The 18,216-nt window shown below is 44.4% G+C and overlaps 1 protein-coding gene across 2 annotated transcripts in view; it reads left to right on the top strand.

Moving 5' to 3' along the window:
- The first annotated feature begins 2,324 nt into the window (after positions 1 to 2,324).
- LOC109870007 (histone acetyltransferase p300) overlaps positions 2,325 to 18,216 on the top strand; it is a 46,659-nt gene continuing 30,767 nt past the window's right edge. Inside the window, exons 1-8 of one of the 2 annotated variants that reach the window (XM_031804712.1) lie at positions 2,325 to 3,041; positions 5,376 to 5,965; positions 7,492 to 7,677; positions 7,850 to 8,159; positions 8,337 to 8,450; positions 9,657 to 9,896; positions 10,495 to 10,600; positions 10,769 to 10,903. In XM_031804712.1, coding sequence (XP_031660572.1) covers positions 2,948 to 3,041; positions 5,376 to 5,965; positions 7,492 to 7,677; positions 7,850 to 8,159; positions 8,337 to 8,450; positions 9,657 to 9,896; positions 10,495 to 10,600; positions 10,769 to 10,903 — 1,775 coding nt within the window. In that variant the 5' untranslated portion in view covers positions 2,325 to 2,947. The remainder of the gene's footprint in view (positions 3,042 to 5,375; positions 5,966 to 7,491; positions 7,678 to 7,849; positions 8,160 to 8,336; positions 8,451 to 9,656; positions 9,897 to 10,494; positions 10,601 to 10,768; positions 10,904 to 18,216) is intronic. The other variant, XM_031804713.1, reaches the window with a different exon arrangement.

The following is an 18,216-nucleotide window of genomic DNA, read 5'->3' as shown; positions in this document are numbered from 1 at the left end:
CTAACTAACACCGTTCTAGCTCTGCCACCTTTCACCACTGATGCGGAAGGGCGACATCGGCGAATGCGGTGGATTTCTGTAGCTTAAATGGACAGATTTTGATGGGGATAAAAAAAAAAAAAGCTAATTAGAATGAAATCTCGGGCGTTAACATACTGAATGTTTTGCTATGAAAATGTCTTTATGGTACAGGTTAGTATAAAATCAGAGGAAGCCTCACATGTCTGAACCAGCGACAGAGCCTCTCTCCTCCACTAAGCACCCCAGTCCAAGCTTCCTGTTGCTATAACTAAATAGCAATAGGGAAAGGGGATGATAATACTGGACAAGTCTCAGAGAAAGGAACTAAATGTTTCACATCTTGTAACTTACATACAATTATTGATAGTATTTTCCTTCCTGGCTGCAATGGTGTGATGTTTTAACTAACATAGTCTATGTATGTGTCTGTCAATAATGTGGCTTTTCCACTATAGAAACACAAGAGTCTTTAGGTCAAACACCTGTGTAAAAACCCAGCAATGGAAAGCCCTCTAAGTGGCCTAAACATCCAGTCCAGCAAAGCTGGAGCTATTGTCCTGACTATTACCCAGAGAGGTGATCATGTTCCCCATCTGGGGGGACCAGGCAGTCTAAGTCAGCACCTTGGCTTTCTTGGTGGGGGGTTTTCCCTTTAGAAAATAGAACAAGGAGTGGCGAAAAGGGTGTTGCTATATAAATGGCTATACAGTATAAAGTCTATCCAAATCTAGCCTCACCACCTGTACACACAGAAATACATTTTGTACTTAGAGGCCGATCATCACCTGTGCCTTGATTCTCTCTCTCACCTGCAGCCGTGCCAGGATAGAGGACTTCTTGCAGTTGAAGAAGTAGGCTTTGGAGCAGGAGATGCTGCAGAAACACTTGGTCTTGGAAAATAAGGTGTATCCGGTTCCACTGAAACCACACGTCTCACACACCGCTGTGGAGGGAAGAGGATGAGAATATGTTACAGACCGGATCGGTGGTTTGGTGAGCCGTGATGAGTAGCCTTGTCTGGACCCAGAAGACTTGCGTTAGCTCCCTGTTTAGCTTGAGATCAGCACTCTGATCAGCTTATCTTAGAGATCCACATGACATGACCAAAAGTATGTGGACACCTGCTCGTCGAACATCTTATTCCAAAATCATGGGCATTAATATGGAGTTGGTCCCCCGATTGCTGCTATAACAGCCTCCACTCTTCTGGGAAGGCTTTCCACTAGATATTGGAACATTGCTGCGGGGACTTGCTTGCGTTCAGCCACAAGAGCATTAATGAGTTCGGGCACTGATGTTGAGCGATTAGGTTTGGCTCACAGTCAGAGATCCAATTCAACCCAAAGGTGTTTGATGAGGTTGAGGTCAGGGCTCTGTGCAGGCCAGTCAAGTTCTTCCACACCAATCTCAACAAACCATTTCTGTATGGATCTCACTTTGTGCACAGGGGCATTGTCTTGCTGAAACAGGAAAAAGGCCTTCCCCAAACTGTTGCCACAAAGTTGGAAGCACAGAATCGGCTATAATGTCATTGTATGCTGTAGCGTTAAGATTTCCCTTCATTGGTACTAAACGATATAGTCTGAACTGTGATAAACGGCCCCAGACCATTATTCCTCCTCCACCAACCTTTAAGGCTGGCACTATGCATTGTGGCAGGTAGCGTTCTCCTGGCATCCGCCAAACTCAGATTTGTCCGTCGGACTGACAGATGGTGAAGCATGGTGATCTTAAGTTTATCTGCAGCTGCTCGGTCATGGAAGCCCATTTCATGAAGCTCCAGGCGAACAGTGCTTGTGCTGATGTTACTTCCAGAGGCAGTTTGGAACTTGGTAGTAAGTGCTGCAACCTAGAACAGACGATTTTTACGTGCTACAGCACTCGCTGGTCCCGTTCTGTAAGCTTGTGTGGCCTACAACGGCTGAACCGTTGTTGCTCCTAGACATTTCCACTTCCCACTACCAGCAGTTACAGTTGCCCCGGGGCAGTTCTAGCAAGGCAGATATTTGACCGAACTGACTTGTTGGAAAAGTGGCATCCTATGACTGTGCTACATTGACATTCACTGAGGCCATGCTATTGCCAATATTTGTCTATGGTGATTGCATGGCTGTGTGCTCGATTTTATACACCTGTCAGAAACGGTTGGGGCTGAAATTGCCGACTCCACTAATTTGAATGGGTGTCCACATACTTTCGTATATATAGTGTAAGTTGTATGGTGCAAACAGAGATCCTATTAAAGTATTCTAATTCCTAATTATATGGTTGCAACATGGTATTTCAGATTTGGTAGCATATGCATCATTTACCACCATGCATGCAGTTGCAATTCTGATTTAACCAGATACATTGTCATATTTGTGTTGCATTGCAACATATAGGCTATTGAAATACAATATTCATCAATTGCATTTTACCAGACCCTGTCGATAATAGGCTATTCTATTCCCCAAAAATTGCAGCTGCGCTGGAATATTTTTTCGCATCACCTCTTCGCCCGCGACCACAACACAACCAACAAGGGTTTGCTACCCGACATTTATGTTCACCTTATGGTAAGGGTGGCAGAAATGACTGTCGCGTACAATCATGGAAGATAAACATTGGGACAATTTTCTCGCATCAAATGAGGCTAACGTTATATGAGTTTAGAGGAGAGCCGCTACGTGTGTCTCCCATACCGAACCCCCTCCTCCTCCGCTGGCAATTTATAAAGAACAAAAAATCAGACTAGGGAGGGGGTTGATACGCCGAAGCTGAAATCGAGAGGCGAACCCAGTTAAGGAGTATTTTTTTTACACGGGACTTCCCCAAAAGGAGGGGGAAAAGTCACAATTGTGGAATTTAAAAGAAAATTAAGGTTCAAAATACGTGAGAACGTCTCCCGTTGTGGAATCCGTATATATTTTTAATTCGAAAAAATATGGCCGAGAACGTTCTGGACTCTGGCCCGCCTTCAGCCAAGAGGCCTAAACTATCCTCTCCGGCACTTTCTGCCTCCGCCAGCGATGGAAACGGTAAATATTGTTACATCTTTTTTTGTTAGGGGTATTATTTTTTTTGTTTATTTTGTAGTATTTTCAATTATTGTGGTATGATTCGGAAGGAAAAGGGTCCGTGTAATGGCCCACTGTTTTTGTCGCGCTAGCTAGCGAATGTGTGTCGGAGTTGCATAGCAGTAGGCTAGTAGTAATTTCAGCACTACGATGAACACTGGCTAGCGAGTTACGAATACGGGGCTTGCTGCATGGGTCGTTCGCTACATTATTTGTACTTAGCATTTAGTTAATAAATACTTTCAAATGAAGATGTGATGTTACACGGCAAAACATTAATTTAAATTATTATCCCCGAGATTGACATGGACGCTTTCCTTTAAGCGACACAGAACTCGCTAGCTAACGTTAGCTAGCTACTGTAGTGATCGGTGTGGCAAATGGTTTTAAAAACATGTTTTATACTAAATGAGGTAGCTAATTTAGCAGAGAGGCTATCCATGAAACACAAATCGTTCAACTCGTTTACAAGTTAATTCGCCCAGCCAAGTAGCTTACTTTGCTAACTAGTTATTTTTCAGGTTGCTAGTGAGCTCTAGTCAGTTCGCTAGCCAACTTTCAAAGGGAGTTGTGACAAAGCTCTCATCGCCATTCGGTGCTAACGCGCTAGCTAGCCCGCAAGCACACCAACTAAGGTTAACAGTTCACTGCAACACTTGACGTTTTTACCCTTTCAAATATAGTATTTAATTAAGTTAGGTAATTAACTTTAACTATAAGCAATTCGTACAAACGATAACGTTAGCTAGCAAACTAATTGGTGAAGTTTCGTTCACCTAGATACTTGGTAACGTTACATGTTTCCAACTAACTTAGCTAGCTAGTCATCGTTTATAAAACTAACGATGTTAATGACATAGCTAGCTACTACTGCAGCAGGCCCATGTAGCTAGCTTGCTGGGTGAGTGATTATGTTCAAATTGCCATTAACTAGTTTTTCTGAAGATGTGTGGCAGAGACTGGAGGACTAAGGCTAACAACCTATACAAAAACGTCAAATTGCAGTGGTAAAACATAGAACTGGGCCACAGTATTTACCACTGTGATATGTTTAGATGGCCTTCTACAGATGCTAAATAGCTAGCGAGTAGTAAGTAGTTTGAAATTGGACTTGAAACTGTTAGTTAATTTTGTCATTGCATAGCTAGCTAGCTACTGCCTCCCATTGCCCATATATTAGCAAACAGTACATGCTAAAGTCAGCCACTTGACACAATACTTTGACGGCCCAAGGTACTTAATAACAGAAAAATCCCGTGCCTGTACTGCACTTTTGATATATTTTTCTCTCTCGTAGTGCTAAGAGAATGCTGTGGCTGTCCAATTTCTCCAGGGAAGGTGCTGTAGGCCTATAGCAATTCGTAAATTCTTTAGTTATTTTTAATTGTTGCAACTTGCTTTAGTTATTTTTTTTGTTTTATTGTTGCAAAAGGCATTCTGTATGTTACCCCAATATTGAGTGCATATCAAAACGAGGCCTGAATTTGCTAATTGGATGGACACTACAGAAACTTCAGTGACTTATGTCTTCAGGTGAGACACAATGCACTGCTTTCTGTTTGAGAGCATCTCAAGGATTCAGCAGTTGACAATGTGTCAGTGTGGGGGGATCCTTTTTTTGTTAGAAGGCATGGAATCCCTGAATATAGCATAACAAAGAAGAAAGGCTATTTCTTGACAATTGGTATAATTTTGTGACGCTCTGTCTTACCCTTGGGTTGTGTTCAATACTCTGGCACAGCTTTGCAAAATGTTTTGAAATGGACAACTACCTGTTGCCCCCCTGTTTTTCTCAGTTTCAAGACGGTTTTCTCCCATTTGTTACCTACTGAACATGACACTGGAGGTGGACCTGTGTCCAGAGGGTCTCTATGAACCTGGCTCTCTGTGTGGTGTTAACGCAGTGTTGAGGCCCATCTGTCACTCTGTGTGTAAAGCTCTGTCTGCGCCGTGTTAAATCACACTCGCGGTCCACAGATCGTCCGAGGCAAGCCACTGTGTGTGTGGGAGAGCGTCTGTTTGAACGGCCACCTTAATTTCAAAGCATTGGGTCTCCTCATTATACAAATGTAATTCTCAGGCTATGCCAATTGGCCACCACATTTGATGCAACCATGTATGACTGTTTGGATACAGTGCACTGGAATTGGTTTTGTTAGTCATTTATTGTTTTGCCAGAAAGGTACCCTGGCACACCTCTATTTCTCTCCCTTTCACTTCTTTCTCTTTCCTCTTGTTCACAATCCCCCTCTTGCTCTCTTTCTACATACTCATGTTTTCTCCCTCCCTGCACAGATTTCGGATCATTGTTCGACCTGGAGCATGACCTCCCTGACGAGCTCATCAATTCCTCGGAGTTGGGCCTGGTCAATGGAGGGGACCTCAGCCAGCTGCACACCAGTCTGGGGGGAGGCGGTGGGATGGGCCTGGGAGGGGGGGGTGGCCAGGACGCAGTGGCCAAGCACAAGCAGCTCTCAGAGCTCCTTCGATCAGGCGCTCCACATGCCTCCACACAGCAGGGCCAGGGTGTGGTGGGCAGCCCAGGCGGGGCCAGCATGGGCCACCTGGGGAACATGAAGGTATCCCCTGGGCCCCAGGGCATGGGCCAGCAGCAACACCTCTCACCCCAGCAGCAGGCCAGCATGATGCAGCAGCAGGTGGGGATGGTGGGTGCCATGAACAGGGGCATGATTGGGGCCCAGAAGGGCAATGGACAGCAGCAGCAAGCCATGATGGGGGGGCCGGTGATGAACGGATCCCCCAGGATGAGCTTCTCGAACCAGGGGATGGTGGGGAACAGTAACATGTTGGCTGAGACTCTGCAGCAGCAGGGCGCCGGGGGACAGGCTGGACTCAGAGTACAGCAACCTGGAGCACTGAATAAGGTTTGTATGAACCCTTCAGACAAGAGAGGAGAGATGTTTTTAATTTACGTATTCTTTAGTTTTAGGACATTGAGATGGGCATCTTTAAGCCACCCTGACCAAGAAAGCTGCATGTGTGTATTTTTGCCCACACAATGTTAAAATTCAACAGTTGATTCACAAAAACCAGTTAAAAGAGCAGTTGTCATTATTCAAATATTAAGGATGTTTTAATCAAGGTTTAAAAGTGTAAAATTCAAATGATTGGAGTTTTAGAGATCTAATGCTGTATAGTTAAAGGCTCGGTCAGGGAGGAGGAAGACTAGTAGAGGGCATGGCTGGCATGTGGAGGGAGGGAGGGAGAATGTATGCAAAATGATGAAAGCATTCGATTAACCCCTAGCGAGCAACCAGACATTACTACAAATTGGGAGCCACGTGGAAGCCCTTGATTAATTAAGCACATCAGTGGTCGTCTTATTCCAACATGTCAACATGAAATGTGGGGCAACCGTGGCATGGCGGATTGATAATTGGTCTGCCTATTCTGAGCCATCATTAATGATTTAATTGAACACACCAATGTTACCTGCTGCTAATTGATTAGAAAATAAGTACGTTGTCGCTCTTTAGAAGTAGTTGATTTTAATTGGTGTGCAAACGGCGTGGCAGAGAAGTTGATTTGTGGTACAAGGGAGATGGTTGTTCTTTTAGCTTTAATGGTCTTCACTGGGGCTGTGAATTTCCAGAGACTTGGCGATACGATATTATCATGATACTTTGGTGCCGATATGTCTTTTGAATCTCACGGTTCTATATGTATTGCGATTCAATGTTCCAACCACTGCTGCAGAGTGTCAAGCGAGAGTCATGAGAACAAGTTTTGATCAGTCATGGAAATAAGTGCTGAAAAACAAATTGGCTCCCTATTTAAAAGATCGAAAACAAACTATGAAGGAAAAATACTGGCTTTTTGGTGCAGGTATAGCAAACTGGCACAAAAATAATATTTCGTTGTCAGAACAATACGATATACCGTAAAATAATATCTCCATATGTAACTCTAGATTTACGTTTTTCTCCCATTATTATTTTCCACACTGTTAGTGATTAATATCCCCAGGGTTGTGCTCATTTAACAGGACTACTCTCGGTCTGAAGAAATACAATTCAAGTGATTTGAACACTTACATTTTCTAACACATTGCATATAAAAACTGTAAAAATGTATGTCAATTTATTTCACTATTTTTCTCAATCCAGTATGCTTTGTTAAAACCACAAGTGTCATACTCATTCCACGGAGGGCCAAGTGTCTGCGTGTTTTCGATCCTCCATTGTACTTGATTAAGGTAATTAATTAGTAAGGAACTATCCACACCTGGTTTTCTAGGGCATAAAAAAACAAAATCCAGTGGACATTCGGCCCTCCATGGAATGATTGTGACACCCCTGATTTAAACCATGCCATCTCTAACCCTCCCTCCGGTCTTCCATTTCTGTCTCTCCTTATCTTCTATACATTTCCCTGCCCATCCTCTTCTCAGATGGGTATGGCGGGTAACCCAGGCCCCTATGGAGTCCCCTATGGTGAGCAGCAGCAGCAGGCAGGACAGGGCCTGGGGGGAGCAGGGCTGGGCCCTCCGCTCCAGAACAAAGGCTCCATGCCCAACAGCCTGGCCCAGTTCAGCATGGACAAGAAGAGCCAGCCCATGCAGGGCATGGCTGCCATGGTAAGGAAGTTAGGTAGCTAGTCTCATACCTATCATTTCAAACTTCTGTCATGGATGCTGCCTTTTTGTGTACCAGTCAACCACACTGACCAACCCTGAACAAACTATCACAGTTGCAGTAACTTGTATATTTTCAATTATTTTATTTTCTCTTCCTCCCCTCTATCCTCAGGCCACACAGCAGTCTGCCACAGGTGTGGGCGGTGGAGCCGGAGGCACTGCAGGGTTGGTCCCCAACGCCCAGGGAGGCCTGGGGCCCGCCGTGTCTGCAGCAGCTGCAGCAGCTGGGGCGCCCCCTACGGCCGACCCCGAGAAGCGCAAGCTGATCCAGCAGCAGCTGGTACTCCTGCTCCATGCACACAAGTGCCAGCGGCGGGAGCAAGCCAACGGGGAGGTGCGCCAGTGCAACTTGCCACACTGCCGCACCATGAAGAACGTCCTCAACCACATGACCCACTGCCAGGCCGGCAAGACCTGCCAGGGTGAGCTGATAAGACCCAGAATAGATAGACCTGCAAGATGGTTCCCTGTCACACCTTTACCTAAGATGTGTATGATATTCATCAAGAGCTCTCTGAAGTAATCACCACAATCTTTTTCTCACCCTTTTTCTTTTGCTTGTCTCTGCCCCTCTGCCCCTTTGTTCTCTCCTTCCTTAGTGGCTCACTGTGCGTCATCCAGACAGATCATCTCTCACTGGAAGAACTGTACGCGGCACGACTGTCCTGTCTGCCTGCCGCTCAAGAATGCCGGGGACAAGAGGAACCAGCAGTGTGAGTGTCTATCTGCCTATCAAACAATACTTTTTTCACTACCCCGCTCTCCCTCAGTCTGTTAGCTGGCTCGTGTAATAGTAGTACGCGTCTAGTCTTAGGTTTAGAGAGCCGTCAAGTCTCCACTCATTCAAGTAATGTCTATGGATGTACAGTGTGCTCAGACCCCTTGACTATTTCCACATGTTATGTTAGCACCTTATTCTAAAATGGATGAAATAAAACATTTTCCTCTTTAATCTACACACAATACCCCATAATGACAAAGCAAAATGTTTTTGCAAATGTATGAAAAAATAAACAAACCGATACAATATTTACATAAGTATTCAGACCCTTTGCTATGAGACTTGAAATTGTCCACCTGTGGTACATTCAATTGATTGGACATGATTTGCAAAGGCACATACCTGTCACATACCTGTCTATATAAGTTGGAGCAAAAACCAAGCCATGAGGTCGAAGGAATTGTCCGTAGAGCTCCGAGACAGGATTGTGTCGGCACCAATCTGGGGAAGGGTACCAGAAGAAGTTTGTAACCACCAAGACTTTTCTTAGAGCTGGCTGCATGGCCAAACTGAGCAATCGGGGGAGAAGGGCCTTGGTCAGGGAGGTGACCAACATCCCGATGGTCTCTGACAGCTCCAGAGTTCCTCTGTGGAGATGGGAGAACCTTCCTGAAGGACAACCATCTCTGCAGCACTCCACCAATCAGGCCTTTATTGTAGAGTGGCCAAACGGAAGACACTTCTCAGCGGCAGGGACTGGGAGACTAGTCAGGATCGAGGGAAAGATGAATGGAGCAAAGTACAGAGATCCTTGATGAGTGCTCAAGACCTCTGACGGGGGCGAATGTTCACCTTCCAACAGGACAACAACCCTAAGCACACAGCCAAGACAACGCAGGAGTGGCATCGGGACAAGTCTCTGAATGTCCTTGAGAGGCCCAGCCAGAGCCCGGACTTGCCCCGATCGAACATCTCTGGAGAGACCTGAAAATAGCTGTGCAGCAACGATCCCCATCCATCTTGACTGAGCTTGTGAGGATCTGCAGAGAAGAATGGGAGAAACTCTCCAAATACAGGTGTGCCAAGCCTGTAGCGTCATACCGAAGACGACTCGAGGCTGTAATCGCTGTCATAGGTGCTTCAACAAAGTACTAATAAAGGGTCTGAACACTTATTATTAATAATCCTGTCTCTACAGCTCTGCTAGGAGGTGCTGGTGTAGGTCTGGGTAGTTCCCTGGGCTCGGTGCCCGGAGGCCAGCCCAGCTCCGCCAATCTCAACCCCCCCAGCCAGATCGACCCCAGCTCAATTGAAAGGGCCTACGCTGCCCTGGGCCTCACTTACCAGGGCACCCAGATCCAGAGCCAGCCCAACCAGGCTTCTCTGCCCTCACAGGGTCTGCAGGGACAGCCGGGCATGAGGCCGCTCAACCCTATGGGTAAGCTGTTAGTTGTCTAAAAGATAATCAGGTCTACTGTGTTTTTTACCCCCATTTCAAAGTCCGTGCCTTTAAACATCTGGCATATTTTATTATTATTTATCTTTCTGACTCAATGCCATAGGTTAGCAAGTGGCCGGGTTCTACATGTTTCAATATTCAGGTGTCCTGTCCCCTTTAAAAAGAGTGCCAGTGTTTTACCTTCGAAAATACAGAGAAAAGAGTCCCGTTTTGAGAATCGTGTTATTATTGGTTTAAATAATGTACTACAACAGGAGTGTGCATGGTCCTCTTGGGTTTTGAAGCCGTAACCAGTCTGCCCATAATAGTAAGGTTACACTGTTGCTTTGCCTAACTGAAACAGCCCCTTTTTGTCCACTTTAATGGGAATTACGCACATGTTTTATTTGTCTGCATTTTGGTGTAGTGGACTTTTTTTCGAGTCACTTGAAAATATTACGTGTGGTGGGAGTAATTTCCATCATTGACTTCTAAGTAATGTTTTAACAACTTTATTCTCATAACCACAAACAAAAGGTCATGTTGAATATTATTTGTGGAAAACCTGTGTGTGTGAATGTTTATTTCACCATGTTAGGGGGTAACCCAATGGGGGTGAATGGAGGAATGGGTGTTTCACCCCAGAACCAGCAGGCCAGCCTGCTGCAGGATACCATGCTCCACCTCAACATGAACTCCCAGGGGTGAGTAGCAGACCTGCCTTAAAATATAATTATTTGCTCTCTTAAATACTTCTACCTGCACTTGATTGAGCATGCCTGGTGCAATATAATTGTCCCAGAACTGTAAATCTCATCCACCCATTTGACACTTCAGTCAGGCACAAACTTTGTTCTCTCTGTGTGTTCTAGTCTGATGAATGATGCGGGTGGGACGGGTAACATGGGCTCCATGCCCATGGCGACCCCACCCTCTGCAGCGGGTATGAGGAAGACTTGGCATGAGGACATCACCCAGGACCTGAGGAACCACCTGGTGCACAAACTGTAAGTGGCCGGGAGGGACAATACAGCCTCTGGATGGGACCTAAAAACACATTGTCTCTGGGGACCCATGCGCCTGTCATCGATGGGGGGGAAATGGTTCTGCATTTTATACATTTTGACAACAACCCTCAATAAAGTATTTCATAAACCTTTTTAATTTCCATATGTAGTAGGAAGCTAAGTGTTTGTTTCTTGGGCTTCAGGAATGTGACTGATTTGAAAGTATAAGGCATATCAGTGAACAAATGCCGTGGTCAAGGCTACTAGTGGCGCTTACCCGGGTTTTCAAAAGCGCATAGCAGACCGAGAGCCTAATGCTTCTTAGGTAAATCAAATGTTATAGGTCACATACATATATTTAGCGGGTGTTGCGGGTGTTGCGAACTGCTTGTGTTCCTTGCTCCAACAGTGCAGTAGTATCCAACCATTCACAATGCACACAAATCTAAAAGAATGGAATTAAGAGCTATACTATAACGAGCAATGTCAGAGTGGCATTGACTAAAATACAGTAGAAAAGAATACAGTTGAAATCTGAAGTTTACATACACCTTAGCCAAATACATTTAAACTCAGTTTTTCATAATTCCTGACATTTAATCCTAGTAAAAAATACCTTGTTTTAGGTCAGTTAGGATCACCACTTCATTTTAAGAATGTGAAATGTCAGAAAAATATTAGAGTGATTTATTTCAGCTTTATTTCTTTCATCACATTCCCAGTGGGTCAGAAGTTTACATACTCAATTAGTATTTGGTAGCATTGCCTTTTAAATTGTTTAACTTGGGTCAAACGTTTTGGGTAGCCTTCCACAAGCTTCCCACAATAAGTTGGGTGAATTCTGGTCCATTCCTCCTGACAGAGCTGGTGTAACTGAGTCAGGTTTGAAGGCCTCCTTGCTCGCACACACTTTTTCAGTTCTACTCACACATTTTCTATAAGATTGAGGTCAGGGCTTTGTGATGGCCACTTCAATACGTTGACTTGACTTATTGTCCTTAAGCCAATTGGCCACAACTTTGGAAGTATGCTTGGGTCATTGTCCATTTGGAAGACCCATTTGCGACCAAGCTTTAACTTCCTGACTGATGTCGTGAGATGTTGCTTCAATATATCCACCTAATTTTTCCCCCTCATGATGCCATCTCTTTGAAGTGCACCAGTCCCTCCTGCAACACAGCACCCCCACAACATGATGCTGCCACCCCCTTGATTCATGTTTGGGATGGTGTTCTTCGGCTTGCAAGCATCCCCCTTTTTCCTCCAAACATAACGACGGTCATCATGGCCAAACGGTTCTATTTTTGTTTCATCAGACCAGAGGACATTTCTCCAAAAAGTACACTATTTTTTCCCCCATTGTGCAGCCTTTCAGGTCATATTGATATAGGACTCGTTTTACTGTGGCTATATACTTTTGTACCTGTTTCCTCCAGCAGCTTCCAAAGGTCCTTTGCTGATTTGCACTTTTCGCAGTAAAGTACTTTCATCTCTAGGAGACAGAATGCGACTCCTTCCTGAGCGGTATGACGGCTGTGTGGTCCCATGGTGTTAATACTTGCGTACTATTGTTTGTACAGATGAACATGGTACCTTTTCAGGCATTTGGTAATTGCTCCCAAGGATGAACCAGACTTGTGGAGGTCTACAAAAAAAAAAAAAAATGAGGTCTTGACTGATTTCTTCTGATTTTCCCATGATGTCAAGCAAAGAGGCACTGCTTTTGAAAGGTAGGCCTTGAAATACATCCACAGTTGCACCTCCAATTGACTCAGGCTAACTGACATCATTTATCAGAAGCTTCTAAAGCCATGACATAATTTTCAGGAATTTTCCAAGCTGTTAAAAGGCACAGTCATCTTAGTGTATGTAAACTCCAGACCCACTGGAATTGTGATACCGTGAATTATAAGTGAGGTAATCTGTCTGTAAACAATTGTTGGAGAAATTACTTGTCATGTACAAGTAGATGTCCTAACCGACTTGCCTAAACTATAATTTGTTAACAAGACATTTGTGGAATGGTTGAAAAACGAGCTTTAATGACTTCAACCTATTTAAACTTCTGACTTCAACTGTACATATGAAATGCGTAAAGCTTTATGTAAACATTATTAAAGGGTGATTCTATGTATGTAGGGCAGCAGCCTCTAATGTGCAGAGTTGAGTAACAGGGTGGTAGCCAGCTAGGGATGGCTAATTAACAGTCTGATGGCCAGTTGAGAGAAGCTGTTTTTCAGTCTCTCGGTCCAAGCTTTGATGCACCTGTACTGATCTCGCCTTCTGAATGATGACATGTCGAACAGGCCGTGGCTCGGGTGGTTAATGTACTTTTTGACCTTCCTGTGGCATCAGGTCCTGTAGATGTCCTGGAGGGCAGGTAGTTTGCCCCCGGTGATACGTTGGGCAGACTGTACCACGCACTGGAGAGCCTTGCGGTTACGGGCGGTGCAGTTGCCCTACCAGGCGGTGATACAGGATGCTTTCTATTGTGCATCTGTAAAAGTTTCTGAGGGTCTTTGGGGCCAAGCCAAATTTCTCCAGCCTCTTGGGGTTGCAGAGGGGCTGTTGCGCCGCCTTCATTCTCTGTGTGGGTGGACCATTTCAGTTTGTCAGTGGCGTGTTATCCGAGGAACTTGAAGCTTTTCAACTTCTCCACCGCGGTCTGGTCGATGTGGATAGTGGCGTGCTCCCTCTGTTTCCTGAAGTCCATCTGCTCCTTTTGTTGACGTTGAGTGAGGGGTTATTTTCGTCGTCATTGTTGGTAATCAGGCCTACTACTGTTGTCTGCAAAGTTGATGATTGAGGTGGTGTGCATAGTCATGGGTGAACAGGGAGTACAGGAGGGGGCTGAGCACGCATCCTTGTGGGGCCCCAGTGTTGAGGATCAGCAAAATTGTGTTTCATACCTTCACCAGCTGGGGGTGACTCATCAGGAAGTCCAGGACGCAGTTGCACAGGGCGGGGTTCAGAACCAAGGCCCAAGCTTAATGATGAGCTATAGTCAATGAACAGCTTTCTTACATAGGTATTCCTTTTGTCCAGATGGGATAGGGCGGTGCGATGGCGATTGCATCGTCTGTGGATCTATTGGGGTGGTATGCAAATTGTAGTTGGTCTAGGGTGAAGGTGATATAATCCTTAACTAGCCTCTCAAAGCACTTCATGATGACAGAAGTGAGTGCTACAGGGCGATGGTCATTTAGTTCAGTTACCTTTTTGCTTTCTTTGGTAGAGGACATCTTGAAGCAAATGAGGACAGCAGACTGGGATAGGGATGCAGCCTTGCAAGGTTTAACATGCTTAAATGTCTTACTCATGTCGACCACGGAGAACGAGAGCCCACAGTCCTTGGGAGCGTGCCGCGTCGGTGACTCTGTTATCCTCAAAGCGGACGAAGGTGTTTAGCTTGTCCGGGGGCAAGATGTCGGTGTCCGACGATGCTGATTTTTCCCTTTTTCTAATCATTGATTGTTTGTAGACCCTGCCACATACATCTCTAGGGATGCAACGGTGCACCGTATGTTATCGAACTGTTCGGTACACCTCCTAAGGTTCAATGCGCACACATGAACTGCGGAATTACGGTATACCTGTCATTTTCCTATAATGTCCAAAACTTGCTTATTAGCGGAGCAGACTACACGCACGTCATACATTCTGATCCACAGAACCAGATGCGCGGCTTGTGGATGTTAGGGGGCTCCTGAGGGCTGACAAACTTTACTCCACAGTGACGTCTCAATTTAGTGACCGCAAACCGCCCCTCTTAAACAACTAATGGATGATTTGCAATGACATTTCAGTAGGAAACATCCCTGAAGGGGCCCCATGAAGAATGGGGAAACTAAAAACAAATACTCTCTCAGCTCCATGACAATGGCTAGTGAGAGAGGGAAGCCAATTTGAAGAGGCACCGACATCTTTTAAATCCTCTGTGTTGGAACATTTTAGATTCAGCGTTCAATACGATGACGAGGATAAGAAGACTTTTAACAAAGTACAGTCTGCAAGCATTGCTTTGCCACTGTTGGCTACTCAAGTGTAACAACTTCTAACGTGTCGCCGCCATCACCTGGCCGTATCCCTTGCAGCTGGAGCAAGCAGAGTCCACTCGTTAGCGAAAACAACACAATCTCACAACACAACAATGTATTCCATCAACAATTTGTGACAAATTCAGAAAAACAAAGACATTATGAAAGCAGTGGTGGTATTCATAGCCAAAGACTTGCAGTTCTAGTTGGTGGTTACTGACTTGGGATTTCGTCACCTGATTTTTAAAAATGTAACCGCGTTACGATGTCCCCTCCCGCACACATTTCAGCAGCATAGTAATTCCCAAACTCTGAAACATCACAGAGAAATTGAAAACGAATGTCTGTCAATTCAATCTAGCTCTCTCCACTGATAGTTGGACCTCCAGAGCAACTCAAAGCTACTTCGCTGTGACGGATCACTATGTTCTGGATTGGGAGATGACGAGCTACAGGTTGTCAAAGTTTAGAATAATAGTTCGTTTTTCTATGCTTGATTTCATACAGTAGAGACAGAAACCAGGCCTAGTCAGTCATGCTGCCATTTTTCTGAATGGAAAGTTATTTTTTTGTCTGAGTTTATTATAAAGATACCGAAACGTACCATTACCGTGGCACACAAACTGATACATACCGACGCGTATGTCCACTTTACCATTGCATCCCTTTTGTCTGAGCTGTTGAATTGCGACTCCACTGACTCTGTATTGACGTTTTGCCTGTTTGCTGTCAATCCACGTTTTTTGTTTTGAGTATGTTTTAATAGTCAGTGGGAGCAACATCGCCTATTCACTTCCTGATGAACTGAGTCACTGTCTGTGTATACGTCAATGTTATTCTGAGGCATCCCGGAACATATCCCAGTCCGTGTAATCAAAACGATCTTTAACTTCTTATGGCTGCCATCCCGTTAAAAGATAATTGTCATCAACAACCGCTGAATTGCATAGCGCCACATTCAAATAATATTACTAAAAATATTTATATTCATGAAATCACAAGTGCAATAAAGGAAAACACAGCTTAGCCTTTTGTTAATCCACCTGTCGTGTCAGATTTTGAAAATATGCCTTACAGCGAAAGCAATCCAAGCGTTTAAATGTATCGATCGCTCAACAAAACATTATGTACACCTAGCATCAAGTAGCTTGGTCACAAATCAGAAAAGCAATCAAATTAATAGTTTACCTTTTGATCTTTGGATGTTTTCACTCACGAGACTCCCAGTTACACAATAAATGTGCCTTTTTGTTCCATAAAGATTATTTTTATATCCAAAATACCTCCTTTTTTTGGCACGTTATGTTCAGAAATCCACAGGAATGACAACTCAGACAAATTCCAAATGGTATCCGTAATGTCCACAGAAACATGTCAAATGTTTTTTTATAATCAATGCTCAGGTTTTTTTTTTTTTTATATAATTGATGATACATCAACCCCAACTGTCTTTTTCTGTCGGAGAAGGGAAAGGCAATGGCTGCCCAAACTTTGTTACGCATACAAATGCTGCTGGCACCCGGCCATACAATGACGCAATGTTATCTTTCTCGCTCATTTTTTCCAAATAAAAGCCTGAAACTATGTCTAAAGACTGACACCTTGAGGAAGCAATAGGAAAAGGCATCTGGTTGATATCCCTTTAAATGGAGCAAAGGCCAGCTATGGAACATGGAGTTTTCAAAATAGAAGCCACTTCCTGGTTTGATTTTCCTCAGGGTTTCGCCTGCAATATCAGTTCTGTTCTACTCACAGACAATATTTTGACAGTTTTGGAAACTCTAGAGTTTTCTATCCAATACTACTAATAATATGCATATATTAGCAACTGAGACTGAAGAGCAGGCCATTTAGTTTGGGCAATAGACTTCCTGTTTGAGTTTCTGCCTATAGGAAGGGAGGAGCAAAATGGAGTTGCGATCTGATTTGCCGAACTGAGGACGGGGATGGCCTTATAGCCATTCCGGAAGTGGGAGTAACAGTGGTCAAGCATTTTTGCAGCACGAGTACTACAGGCAATGTGTTGTTTTGGTAGCCTTTTCCAGCTACAATAATATAACAATTTTCCTGTCTGCGCAATGTACTGAGAACCCAGCTAGCTGTTTGGAAGTGGACAGTATATCCCAGAGAGAGCCATGATTCAGTTAAACCGAGTATGTTACATTTCCTAATGTCTCTTTGGAAGAGGTCCTCGCCATGAGCTTGTCTACTTTATTATCCAGAGTCTGAACATTAGCAAGTAATATACTCGGAAGTGGTGGATGGTGTAAACCTCTTCTCCGCCAGAAGCATCTTGGAGCAGCCTCGGGAATAACTTCAATTGGGGGGTATGAACATAGGCTCCAACTCGGGAAAGTCGTAATGCTGGTGAGTTACCGCCGCTCTGAAATCCAAAAGTTATTTCCGGCTGTATGTATTAACCCCAAAAATGTTCTGTGCTAATAATGTAAGAGAGCCAAACCCCCCCAAAATAATACTGCAGTTGTTTAGAAGCAGAGCTGCCATGACACGTTCTTTGAGTTTTAATTTACAAATGATCTATACACCGACGCGTCCGTTACCAGGATGGTAAAACGGCTTGATCGCCGAAGCAACATCAGGGGAACTGGGCTGAAGGGTTTGGTGCTTCAAATACAGCAGTTCTGCAACATCTTTAATTGAGCCTCTCATTCTCCTTAATTGCCGGCCTCAACACGTTACAGACAGATGAACTGTATAGGAAACTCTGGGGACATGTTGTCTGGATGCATGCAGATATCATATTTAGCTGACAACTGCTCTTGAGGGGTTGAACAAAACAAGCAGTTTGCGATTTCGTTCATAATGGTGAATCTGCATTTGAGTTGTGGTTGCAATATCAACAGTCCCTTATCTCTGGTATACCGTGCATTCGGAACGTATTCGGTCCCCTAGACTCTTTACATATTTTGTTACGTTACAGCCTTACTCAAATTGATTAAATAAAAATCTTCCTCATCAATCTACACACAATCCCCAGAATGACAAAGCAAAAACAGTTTTTTAGAATTGTATGCAAATTTATACCTAAAATAACTTTTTTGTTCAGACCCGAAGTGATGAGACTCGAAATTGAGCTCCGGTGCAATCGGGGGAGAAAGGCCTTGGCCAGGGAGGTGACCAAGAACCCGATAAACTCTGACAGAGCTCCAGAGTTCCTCAGAGATGGGAGAACCTTCCAGAAGGACAACCATCTCTGCAGCACTCCACCAATCAGGCCTTTATGGTAGAGTGGCCAGACGAAGCCACTCCTAAGTA

The sequence above is a fragment of the Oncorhynchus kisutch genome, linkage group LG25 (assembly GCF_002021735.2).
Source record: "Oncorhynchus kisutch isolate 150728-3 linkage group LG25, Okis_V2, whole genome shotgun sequence".
Taxonomy (NCBI): domain Eukaryota; kingdom Metazoa; phylum Chordata; class Actinopteri; order Salmoniformes; family Salmonidae; genus Oncorhynchus; species Oncorhynchus kisutch.
This window is presented reverse-complemented; position numbering and strand designations above follow the sequence as displayed.